Genomic DNA, 13,057 nt, shown 5'->3' on the forward strand with positions numbered 1-13,057 from the left:
ACGGGAGTGCCTACCTGGCCAACAAAAAAGATCCTGCATGAGGAAACGGAAGACCCCACGTGACACAACTGAGACCAGAAGCACCCCCCCCCCCCCCCCAAAAAAAATCTTGCAACTTAATCAACAACCCCTCCTGTAGAGACTGGAGGAGGGTATGTCAGGGTCAGGCCGCGCTGACCCTGCAGCCACCTGACTAGCAGTGGCCACCGCAGGCCAGCAGAAATATCCAGGTGAGTGCTGGGAGCTGGGAATTCGGTGAAAAGAGCCTCGACTGCCGGCAAGAAATCTAATTTGAGAGCCCATTTGTTCTCTGTAAAGTCAAGTGATTGGACTCTTTTGAATGCTTGCGGGTTTCTAGTATAAGAAAAGTTACCAATAAGGTCCTTTATACGAAGGCAGTTGTTCTGTCCCACTCTCTTATTTTAGGCTCAAACCTGGGAAGGAAAGAGCAAAGAAGGTATTTTTTAAATTATAATTTGTAGTGTTATTTTCGCATGTTGAGGTGCAGGAGTCGTCTCCCGAGCCGGATCTGAACCGCGCTGTCTACTGACGGCTCTTCCCCTTCCTTCTATTCCTTGCTCCACGACGGCCCCTGCCGTCCAAGGGACCAGTAAGCCGTGGGGAAGCGACGCCGAAATAGTTTGTCCTCAGCGCGCCGCCGTAGCCTGCCGTTGGCCCAGTGATGCCCTCTTTCCGCCGAGGCGCGAGGGCCGCAGTGGGCGGACCCTTATGCTCCGCCCACCGTGCGTCGGTGCGTGAGTACGGCCCCCACGAGCTCCCGAGCGGTCGTGGGCTCACACCCGGCTTCTCTTCAGCCTTAACCTGTGCGCCGCCATCGCCGTCATGCTAGGCGCCGCTGTCCGCCGCTGCTCTGTAGCTGCAGCCGCAGTCGCCCGGGCCAGCCCTCGAAGCCTCCTGCACCCCACTCCGGCCCCCGGCCAAGCCGCCGGTAAGGCTCCCGCCTGCCGCTGTCCGCGCCCGCGTGTCCTTGCGGTGACCTGGGCCCCCGCCGCCACGCGATGGCAGGCTCTCCCAGAGGCCTAGCTCCTACCTTGCGGGCCGGCGGCTGAACCTGGTGACCGCTTGCCGTTCTCGCCGCCGCCTCGAGTTGTGAAAGACTCGAGGGCGCGCCCCCGAGGCCCCCCTCGGCGCGACTTCCTGGTGCGGGCACCGCGGACCGATCAAATGTGGACCTGCTGTGGGCGCCAAGGAGGGGGCGCAGCGCACCTCCCGTGCCCACCGGACCCCTTCGGTCCCCAGGCCGTGACCGTGCCCCGGCGCTGACCCTGCGGCCACCTGACTAGGAGTGGCCACCGCCGGCCTGCAGCGCTTCGGCGAAGGTGACATTGAGCTCAGGGTAGGGGCGGGGGTGATCCCTCCGGGGTCCCCGGCACCGCCGCCCCCAGCGTCTTCCAAGAACACGTTATACTTACGTGTGCGACACTTAACAGTCTTTTCATCAGACGTATCTCGGTTAGCGTTTTGTCCATCACTTAACCAGACCACTCTAGTATTTTTAGAGACTGCCTTGTCACATTGTAATTCTTAAACTTTTATGATAGATCGACGTGTGTAACTATTTCCTGAGGCCTGGAAGAGGGACTGACTTGATAGATCTTATGATAAAACTCTTATTTCAGGAATTGGATATCACAGACCCAGAAATAGGGGGTTCTGCCTATATGGGGAAGCTTTATGTTTTTGCTTCCGGTTAGAAGCCTGATTGCGGAGTGTAAGATGTTCTGTTGATTCCTGTCTCTTGTTCTGCCTTCCGGTTATATCTGTTCCTGGAGACTTTGTGTCTAGCACTTTTAATTATTTTAACTGCACTTTGGTTTCGGCCCATAATGGTAGTATATGCTACATAATGAAATTTGGCCCCTAAGCATGCATATTTAAACGTATGAACTCAAACTTTTGCTAAGATTAGACAGTGATTTATGTCCAATCATTCTAGCCGCCCACTTAAGCATAATTCATATACAAAAAACTGTATTTTAGGTGTTGTCCCATAAACCTAAATATTTGCCACAAGGAGGCAGTCATGGTTACATTCATGTCAACTACTTTCTAGCTGTGTGACCTTGGACATGTTAGTTAAACCCTAAGACTCAGTTGCCTAAGTCTAAAATTGGGATACTATTTAGTAGTTGTGAGGTTTAAATGAGATAATGTTAACTCTCAGCACCTTTCCTGGCACAAATGCTCGAAACATTTGCTTTATTTTTATAGTGCCTTTCATTTTTGCATATTATAGGTGAGGTTTATTATCATTATGAGACTGAAGAAATTTCATGCAAATAAAAGTCAGAAAGGCTTAAGATTCTTGGATGAGGCTATCCAAGAATGAAAGAGCTCTGGAGGGGTTAACCTGGGGAGCTTCAGGTTTGCTGTAAGTAAGTAGCAACCCAAACTGCCTATTTTGTCCCACTTCAGACTCCACCTTGTAACAGAATTGTTTTCCAATAACTACTGAATTAGATAATTAAATATTTTGAATAATTGCTAAATTCTCCAGCCAACCCTTAAAAGTTACACAGTCCTCACCCCTATTCCTTACCCTGATAGGCTATGAGAAGGTGGGAAGAGTTTCTGCTTTCTCTTTCTTGGTGGAGGGCTAAATTTAAGTAGCATTTTTAATTACCTTCCAACCTTTTCTGCACCACTCCCACATTTATAGATTTCTACCTTTTGGGCCCCTAAACCTTGTACTTCCGTATAGCTGTGTTTGAGCTTGTTTATATACCCTTTACATTAGTCAGTTCTTTCCATTATGCCTTAGAATCACCACCACCAAAATGCCTGTTCTTTGAGCTTTGTCTGACCTGTTTAGTTATTGAAGGGAATTAATGAGCCACTTAATTTTTCTAAATATGTTTGCTTAACAGAAAGGCAAAAAGCAGTGTTAGATTTTTAGATTGTAGCCCTAGAAATGTCCCAGTTTTTTTTTTTACAGATGGTTCCCTTTTTCTACTCTGAAACCTTTATATAAAAACACCGAGTAATTGTTTTCCAAAATAGTTTACCATACAAGCCTCAAAACTAGGTGGAAATGCTGTACATTGGGGTGGTGTGAGGGATATAATTTACCTAAAAATCAGAATGTTAAGCATGTCCATAACTAGAAGACTAGATCCTGCTTTGCTTATGACTGGAATAAGGAATATAATGTAAACCATTGGGAAAGTGTGTTTTCCTCAACCTGAGATCTGTGTGTGTTCCCAGTGCTTGCTTGGTTTTCTAAATAGCTGTCTCATGCATTGTCTTTGTTTTTTAATAAAACCAGTTTGTAATTTGGGACTCTCAGAAGGAAGGTGAACAAATCATTGAAGGAGATCCATTGATCTCCCTGACTAAGATTTGCATTTGTTGGTCATCTTTTTCACAGTTAGAAAACAAAACCACAGTCATCTAGTGAAATCCATGCCCAGCAGTGAGCAAAAGAAATTCGTTATCACGAAACAATTTACTGGATGATTGGGAAGGTACACTTAATAGTTGCCTCTAGGGAGAGAATTATATACTTCATTTTTCTTGAGTAAATACTTAGAAGTGGAATTACTGTGTTTGGTAGGTGTATATTTAACTTGATAAGGAACTGCTTAACAGTTTATACTTCAATTATATACTTGCACTTTATTCAGTTAAGGATAACTTATTTTTGAAAAAGATGGTTTACAAATTTTGGGTGATGGTGGGCTGAAAGGTTGTTTTTGATATGTTAAGCCTTTAAAAATAACTAGAAATTATACCAAGCTCTTATAATTCATACAATAAGAGGTGCAATTTGAAGAATGTTTTATTTCTATGAATTATGATTTCTATAAATAAATCAATTAAGGCACTTCTAGATAAGGATTAATTTAAAGCTACAATGAGTACATACCTACAAGGTTACTAAGCCCTAGGCAAAATGTTAACCTGGCTTTCATTTTTAATCATCATACTCTGCTAAGGTAGTGGTATCTGCATTTTACAGATAAGGAATATAAAACCTGAGTTAATTAACAACAAGAGAGTGAAGAGCCTAGAAGTATCTGACCACTAGGCTCTACTGCCTCCTAAAACCCAAAGATAAAAATTCCTTCTCCCACCTCCTGCCCCATTCAGAGGCTATTCAGAAGGAATTTAGATCTCTTAACTCCCAATTCACTGTCCAGTTACAAGCAGAAACTGAAAATGAAAGGCTTTTCATATGGTACTGGAAAAGGGTATATTGATTGGAAGCAGACTGCTAAGGGTGTCCTGTTTTCTTGATAGTGTTATATTTAAAAATCTCACTCCTTAGAAATCTAATAAAACTTTTTTTCATTGAGTATAAGTGAACTTTTTTTGTTGTTGTTAGCTGCTCTGGGTCTTCATTGCTTCTAGCTGTCTTTTTCTAGTTGTGTGAGTGGGGGCTACTCTTCACTTGTGGTGGTGCATTGCTTCTCATTGTGACTTTTTAAATTAAGAAAATATGTTAGAAATTTGCTTAATAACTAGAATGCAGGGAAATCCCTGGCAGTCCAGTGGTTAGGGCTCTGTGATTCCACTGAAGGAGGCACAGGTTCCTCCTTGATCTGGAAACTAAGATGCCACATGGCACAGCCAAAAAAAACATAAAATGGACATCATTTTACTTACTTCTTGGCTGTGCAACTTAAGGGATCTTAGTTCCCCAGTCAGGACCTGAACCCAGGCCCTGGGCAGTTGAAGTACAAAGTCATAAGCATTGGACTACCAGGGCATTCCCAAGAATGAACGTTATTTTAAATTAGGAATTAATACTGTTTATCATAAAAATAAGTATATAAAGAAAATTTTTCTTTCCAAAGATAACTGCTGTTAACAGTTACACACCAGCATTACACATAAATGAGAAAAGCATAAACATACATCTGTAGTACTTTTTGTTTTACTTTTCTGTGCTTATTTTTTTATTTGGGGGCTGTGCTGGGTCTTAGTTGCAGTACGCAGGATCTTCATTGCAGCATGCAGGTTCTTAGTTGTGGCATGTGGGATCTAGTTCCCTGACCAGAGATCAAACCCAGGCCCCCTGCACTGGGAGCTCAGAGCCTTAACCACTGGACCCCCAGGGAAGTCCCTCTGTGCTTAAGTTTTTTAAGATGTTTTTTTCAAATCAGTACATAAGATTTATTTCATTTGACCTGGTGAATAATTTTTCTACCATGACATGCATAGCTGATTCAAAACCTAAGCATTGAGTGAATGTAATACCACTGAACTGTACATTTAGAAATGGTTAAGATAGTAGATTTTGTGTTGTGTATATTTTAAGACAAACCCAAAAAAGGAAAAAACCAGTCAAGTCCTGCTTCTGTACATTGAAGTTACTGTTCTTCCTCCCCTGTAGCTGTCCAGTCACTTCGCTGCTACTCCCATGGGTCACATGAGACAGACGAGGAGTTTGATGCTCGCTGGGTGACATACTTCAATAAGCCAGATATTGATGCTTGGGAGTTGCGTAAAGGTAATTGGAACACAGGCATATGTGTCTATTTTAATACAGAATTATGAACTGCTGTGCAGTCTTCCACTACTCTGTTAAAAGTAACTACAGTTAACCCTTCAAAAACTTGGGGGTTAGGGACATTGATGCCCACTTGCACATAGAACATCCATATACAACTTTATGGTCGGCCCTCCTGATCCACAGTTCTGAGTCCAAGGTTCTCCATATATGGATTCAGATCATGTAGTATTTATGAAAAAAATCTCTGTGTAAGTGGACACATAGAGGTCAAATCCATGTTCAAGGGTCAGCTGTATTTTGAAAACATGTATCATGTAGACTGGGTATTGTCATGCATCTTGCAATTAGGAAAGTTTATAGTTTCCAGAGTAAGTGTTTCCTGTAAAGTAGTGTTTTGAAGGAGGCACAGTTGATGTTTTGGGCCAGACAGACAGTTCTTTGTTGCAGGGGCTGTCCTTTGCATTGTAGGATGTTTAGCAGCATCCTTGGTTTCTACCCACTAGATGCTAACACCCCCACAAACCCCCAGTTGTGACAACCAGAAATGTCTCCTAAGGGACAAAATCATCACTGCTCTAGAGATAGGCCAAGGTGAGCAAGATTTAGCAATTTTGTAACTTTTAATAAATAGATAATTTATGTAAGTAGTCATTTGGTTTTCTTCCCCTCTTGGTAATTGTTTTGGATTTTTGTTATTTTTATTCTCGGTTATGATTTATCTGTCTTGTCCTGAGTAAGTGTCCTATCAGAGTAAGCTAGAACTTGTTTATCCTAAATTTGTAAATGTGCATTTAACATGAGTAAATAGCATTAATAACCAAGCTAGTAGACTGATAGATAATTTTAAGTGTAGGCGGTTTATCTCAAATGAAGAATTCATTCTATGACTATATTCTAGCATTGCAGTCACTGCTGTCCTTTGTTTTAATATTTTAAAATTAATAAAAGCCAGAAACCTAAGTGCTTCATACTTCTCCACAGGCATGTAATGACTCCATTTTGCTGCAACTAGGGAAATTCTTATTGGATAATCTTGAGTAGAAGTAATGAAAAGAACAGTTCTGCATTCCCATTAGAGAATCTTAAATTTTATGATGTGTCATTTTGTGCAGAGCCAAAAGTAATCATGCTCAGTATTTTCTGGTTGAATGTTTCTGACTCTGCACTAATGGTCCTCTATATCGCCTTAAAGTCCTCATTTGGGCTTCATTACTTTCTCCTTAAGCATTTCCCTGGTTGTTTTTAGATTATTTTTCAGTCAGACCTATTTTAAAGCAGTCAAAGTACATACATTGTACTAAGAGTTAAAGATATGAGTTGAAAATGACCGTCTTGTTTGAAAAGAAACCAGCTAATTTTGAAAATAGTGTTTGCACTTAAGATCACTCTCAAGGTTATTATTTTTTTGGTCATACTACGTGGTTTGTAGGATCTTTGTTCTCCAATTAAGGATCAAACCTAGGCCCCACGCAGTGGAAATGCCAAGTTCTAACCACTGGACCACTAGGGAATTCCCAGCTATCTCATTTTAGAGATAATAGAAGGCAATGGCAACCCACTCCAGTATTCTTGCCTAGAGAATCCCGTGGACAGAGGAGCCTGGTGGGCTGCTGTTGATGGGGTTGCACAGAGTCAGACATGACTGAAGCGACTTAGCATGCCTGCATGCATTGGAGAAGGAAATGGCAACCCACTCCATTATTCTTGCCTGGAGAATCCCAGGGACAGAGGAGTCTGGTGGGCTGCCATCTATGAGGTTGCACAGTCGGACAGGACTAAAGCGACTTAGCAGCAGTAGCAGAGATAATAGGGGCCCGGGGACTTACTTGGTGGTCCAGTGGTTAAGACTCCACGCTTCCACTGAAAGAAGCATAGGTTTGATCCATGGAAGGGAAGTTCTGCGTGCCATGTGGTAAAGCAAAAAAAAAAAAAATAGTGGATCAAACAGACAAGATCACATGTCTATAGTTCAATAAAAAAATAATGGATAAGTAAATTGAAGTTTAAGTGAGGATATTCCAGATTGATATGACCCCTCTTTTTAATTTGACAGGGATGAACACACTTGTTGGCTATGACCTGGTTCCAGAGCCCAAAATCATTGATGCTGCTTTGCGGGCATGCAGACGTTTAAATGATTTTGCTAGTGCAGTTCGCATCCTAGAGGTTGTTAAGGTCAGTGAAATAACAATGCTAAGGTTGTTCTGGAAGTAGGTGGGCTATTGATTAGGTATTAGCGTATTCTGTATTTTTGAATTTGTTAAAATGCCTGAAATTAGTTTTTGTATAGTTAGAGGGAATGTACATTGTGGTTATATTCTCTTTGGAGAGTATTTGGGAGAATTTATTCAGGAATTTATCTTGTTAAAATTTCAGCAATCCCATTTGAGAATTTATCTTAAGGAAATAATTAAGAATTGCAAAAAAAAAAATTGCAGTTTATCTTTGTGCTGCTTGTGATATGAAATTAAGTATTGCCAGTGGCTTCTTAAAATGGGACTTCCCAGAGGAGATTATTATTAATGCTGTAGAAGTATATTTAACATTTAAGATATATATTAATTGAAGGAAATTGTGAAATAATTTTTTGTAGTATATCCCCTTTTTATTAAAAAGTATAGAGAGAATGATCAAAATGTAAGGATATATACTTTCCTCTCACTTATTTGATTATAGTTTTTAATTTTTCTATAATGAACAACACATTGAATTTTAAATAAGAATTTGATAATTAAAAAAATACACTTAAGGAGACCTAGAATTTGTTAGAAGAATAATATAATAACTTGACACTTAGTCTATTTGACCTTCTAATATTTGTCTTTGAAGAATGTTGTGACAATATAGGTATAATTGTATATTATGGTAAGTATTCCTCAAAGCTCTCTTGCCTTGGAAATAAGTATTCTCTACGTGTAGCTCTCCATGAAAAGACTTTTATATTCTATAGGAAAGAAACGCAAGGTCTGTAAGAGGGAAAGTATGATAATACTTTATCTAAAATGGTTAAGATAATTAAGGGTTCTGTGGGCTATCAATCCATTCAGCACCAGTAGTTAATTCAGTTAGGGTCTCAAATTGAGGCAAATTAAGAAACTTTTTTCGTGTTAACTTAATTATTCCTGTTGCCTGCTGGGCACATTTAATTGCCATCACAAAATTCTGTCATCACCACCTTCTTTTCCAGTAACTCAAGGCTTTAAAATTTCTTTCCCCCTGGATTTAGTAGTCTTAGTCTCCAAGTGTCTTAGCAGTCTACCTTGAATAGTGCCTATGTAAGTTGCTCTCTCTTTTGAATGAATATGTTAACTTAAAAGTGGGTGGTTTGTATTCTCTGGTACTAGCCTCTGCATATGACTGACAGCATTTTCAGCTTCATTTTGTTAATAGAGACAGCTTTTCGGAGCTAAATGTGACTATTTTCTTTGCCATCAGGACAAAGCAGGACCTCATAAGGAAATCTATCCCTATGTCATCCAGGAACTTAGACCAACTTTGAATGAACTGGGAATCTCCACTCCAGAGGAACTGGGCCTTGACAAAGTGTAAACCTCATGGGTAAGGTATACCTGAATAAGGCAAGAAAGGATCCAGGGAGGGGTGAGTGAGTGGCATTACAGTATTCTCAGAGAAAGACCTTTTCATGGCTTTGTTAGAGGCTGTGAGCTTAGAGAGTACCTGTGATGATTAATTTAAAGAGCTAGAGTTGTTGTTTCTAGTTGTTATAATTGTTCTTTTATTGGTGTAAAGGCAAGTTAAAAAATCTACTTTAAAATTTATATAATATAAAATATTTCAAGGGTAAAGAATAGCATAGGGAATAAATGTAACCATACCCAAATTTTGAGATATTATTTTTGCCATATTTGCTTTAGTTTCTCCCTCTCCCCCAAGAAATGAGAGGTTTCACATAGAGTTGAAGCCCTCTCCATACCTTTTTCCTAATTCCAGCTCTTTAACCTCTCCTTAGTTAAGGCAATCTATTACATACCAGGTATTCATCATGCATGCTTTTATACATCTTTATTTTTAACATCAGGGTTTCATTAATTTGATGCTTCTGTTTTTGTATGCCCAAGTTGAAATATAATAGGTAATATTCATTGATAATACATACAAACTTGATACCTTGTGGAAAATACAGACTAGGTAATAAAACCAGTCACAAGATTGCTGAGTAGTGAGCAGTACGCAGAAAATCCTTTGTAAAACAGAAAAAAATACATAAGTAATAACGCTTATATTTATTTTATTTATCAAACACATATAGTGTATATAACTCTTATGTATGAGGTACTGTTTTATGTGCTTTACAAACTCATTTAATCCTCATGAACAGTCCTGTGAAGTACTTACTGTTATTACACTTATTCCCATTTTAGTATTTTACTAATGAGGAAAATTGAGGCACTTTATCCGAAGTCATACAAGTAGTAGAGGAACCCACATTTAGACCAAGGCAGTCTGGCTCCAGAGTCCATTGTTTTTACTATGCCACACATCCTTTGTAGGCATTGCAGTACTAAAGCATTTACTAAGGCCATAGTCTTATTTCTCAGATGTAAATAATGAGGCTTAAATAGAAGGTTTGCTTCCCAAGAGTAAGAAGTTTATTTTTAAAAGGTAGAACTAAGCTATCTTATAAAAGTTTCAGTAAAAGTGGACCCAAGATTATTTAAAAAGCTAGTATCAGATCCTCATAAGATAAAGAACCAGTGAGCATGGTTAGAGTACCGTTCAGTTCAGTCACTCAGTCGTGTCCGACTCTTTGCAACCCCGTAAATCGCAGCACGCCAGGCCTCCCTGTCCATCATCAACTCCCGGAGTTTACTCAAACTCACGTCCATCGAGTTGGTGATGCCATCCAGCCATCTCATCCTCTGTCATCCTGTTTTCCTCCTGCCCCTAATCCCTCCCAGCATCAGAGTCTTTTCCAGTGAGTCAACTCTTCCCATGAGGTGGCCAAAGTACTGGAGTTTCAGCTTCAGCATCATTCCCGCCAAAGAAATCCCAGGCTGATCTCCTTCAGAATGGACTGGTTGGATCTCCTTGCAGTCCAAGGGACTCTCAAGAGTCTTCTCCAACACTACAGTTCAAAAGCATCAATTCTTCGGTGCTCAGCTTTCTTCACAGTCCAACTCTCACATCCATACATGACCACAGGAAAAAACATAGCTTTGACTAGACGGACCTTTGTTGGCAAAGTAATTAGTGAACACCTAATTCCACACTCTAAAAATCTTAAACTCAAAGAATACCTACATTCAATCTTCCTGCCACAAACTGAGCAGAAAATGCCTGAGGTTTTGAATTCAATTTTGAGATCTCTTTTTACAGCTTGCTTTGAAACAAGAGTCTTAATTTTATCTTTGTCCATCTCTATATCACCACTGTCTTCCTCCTCCCTGAAGCCAGATAGCACATCTTTGTGAAATGTGAAAAGGATATTTTCTAGCTGCAGTAACACTGCATTTCTTTTACTTAAAAATTTTTAAGAGGGCAGCTCCCCAGTACTTTTATGATTAGAAAAGAATGCTACATCAATAATTACCAGGTGGATAAACAACAAAAAAGCCAAATAGCTTGTACCTGGTGTGTTGATTTCAGGCTAGATTAAGAAAGAGCAGAAGAGACTACACAGAGGCAGTGATTTCCTTGGGCTGTTGCTCTAGAGGTTATTTTTAGTAAGATTTCTATCTTTTCTTTATTTCCCAGCTAATTTTTCATGTTTTCTCTTACAGATGGGCTTCCCAAGGACTTATTGATAATGCTACTTGATTATAAAGAGTCACCTGGAAATACTGATGATAACATATTACCTTATTCAAACAAGTTTTCCTTTGTTGAGTACCAAACCATGTATTGTAACTTGGACTTTAATAAAAGGGAAATGAGTTTGAACTGAAATTAGGTATTTCATGTGTTTGCATTGAAAGGCAGGGGGGAAAAACTATTATAGGGTCATTGGTTTCACTGTTTGGTTGCCACATTATATGTTGAGAGAACTGCTTCAGTTCTCTGGAAACCATCCAACATGAGTCAGCTACATTAACGTATTTGGGTGCACTTGCTGGTAAATTAGCTAAAAAAATTTTTTTAAGTAACTATATAGAATTTTCTTTTTTAAAAGTTATTTGGGTGTGTAAGGTCTTCGTTGCTGCATGCGGGATTTCTCTAGTTACAGCAAGCAGAGGCTTTCTCTTGTTGTGGAGCACAGGCTTTAGTAGTTGCAGCATGCTGGCTCAGTAGTTGTGGTGCATGGGCTTAATTGCTCCACAGCATGTATGGTGGTCCCAGACCAGGGATCGAACCTGTGTCCCCTACCCTGGCAGGGAGATTCTTAACCACTGAACCACTGGGGAAGTCCAATGTAGAATTTTCTTGTTGACAGGGCCAGCAAGTACTCTGGGCTTAGAGGGTTAGTTGTCTGTGGGTACAGATCAAATTGTGTACCTTTCCAAAAATGGGTGAAATTAAGTTTTTAAAGTAGTCATTGAGATAATCTTTAGGATGTGCTCTGTAGAAGCCAGCCCCTTAGTGCTTCTCGTCTTCCCTACCTGTTCTTCCCTAGCAGTACAGTATTAGCCTTGGACATCAAAGAATTTGCTGTGGTAGATTTGGAGGCTTTCTGCTTAAAGAACTGAGTAAACGGGTTTACTTCTTGAGAGAATACAATACACAATCCTGTCTTGGTTGTTGTTTAGTCACTCAGTTGTGTCTGACTCTCTTGTGACCCCGTGGACTGTAGTTCACCAGGCTCCTCTGTCCATGGGATTTCCTAGGCCAGAATACTGGAGTGGGTTGCCATTTCCTTCTCTAGGGTATCTTCCTGGAAGTGTCCTGCATTGGCAGGCAGATTCTTTATCACTGACCCACCAGGGACGCTTTGTCTTACTTCAGAGGCCCCATAATACTGGAAGCCAGCTGCTGGATAAAGAGGTTATAGGTTTGAGTGACTTCTAGTACAGCCAGTTTGACTGCTTCATCAGGTGAACTGTACTAATATTAGGTTGAATTTTGATGTCTTCTCTCCTAAAGCCATGTAAGAAAACGTTAGTAAAATCAGTTTTGAGGAACTTCCCTGGTGGTCCAGCAGTTAAGACTCTGCTTCCACTGCAGGGGGCACAGATTCAATCTCTGGTCTCCTCAGTCAAGGAACTAAGGTCCTGCATGCTGTGCAGTGCAGCCAAAAAGAAGGAAAAAAGTAGAATCAGTTTTGATGAGGTTTAATACAAAAGATCCTTCTTTCCCCCTTTTTTTTAAGAAGTAGAGATGTGAAATAAACTAACAGTATTTATGGCCATCTTTTAGATGGTGCTAGAATAGGAGAGACACAACTCGATGACAGGTAGGGCTTCTATCCTAACAGAATGGGATCACTAGCTTTTTCTTTCCCTACTTTCTGTTTTGAAAATTTTCAAAGCAGTTAATGGTTTGCTACATTTGTTTTTATGGACACTTTTCCCTCAGTCATTTGAAAGTGAGTTGCACATATAACACTTTAACCCTGAATACTTAAGCAACATCTAAGAGAAATTTCTCCTAAGTAACCACAGTACCATTAATATGCTTCAATAACTT

At 40.3% G+C, this 13,057-nt stretch overlaps 1 protein-coding gene across 1 annotated transcript; it reads left to right on the forward strand.

Annotated features, from left to right (window-relative positions):
- Positions 1-757: 757 nt before the first annotated feature.
- On the forward strand, positions 758-11,383 carry COX5A (cytochrome oxidase subunit Va). Its single transcript, XM_027957175.2, has 5 exons — positions 758-949; positions 5,357-5,473; positions 7,530-7,651; positions 8,912-9,034; positions 11,218-11,383. The coding sequence occupies exons 1-4, from the start codon at positions 844-846 to the stop codon at positions 9,023-9,025; spliced, it is 459 nt and encodes a 152-aa protein (XP_027812976.1). The 5' UTR covers positions 758-843; the 3' UTR covers positions 9,026-9,034; positions 11,218-11,383.
- The last annotated feature ends 1,674 nt before the right edge of the window (positions 11,384-13,057 follow it).

Source organism: Ovis aries, chromosome 18 (genome assembly GCF_016772045.2).
Source record: "Ovis aries strain OAR_USU_Benz2616 breed Rambouillet chromosome 18, ARS-UI_Ramb_v3.0, whole genome shotgun sequence".
NCBI classification, from domain to species: domain Eukaryota; kingdom Metazoa; phylum Chordata; class Mammalia; order Artiodactyla; family Bovidae; genus Ovis; species Ovis aries.

Excerpts from the sequence above, each read along its gene's own strand:
- COX5A (XM_027957175.2), top strand. The coding sequence starts at position 844 with ATGCTAGGCGCCGCTGTCCGCCGCTGCTCTGTAGCTGCAGCCGCAGTC. Across the intron at positions 5,474-7,529 it reads TGCTTGGGAGTTGCGTAAAG|GGATGAACACACTTGTTGGC; the intron begins GTAATTGGAACA and ends TTAATTTGACAG. Across the intron at positions 7,652-8,911 it reads GCATCCTAGAGGTTGTTAAG|GACAAAGCAGGACCTCATAA; the intron begins GTCAGTGAAATA and ends CTTTGCCATCAG.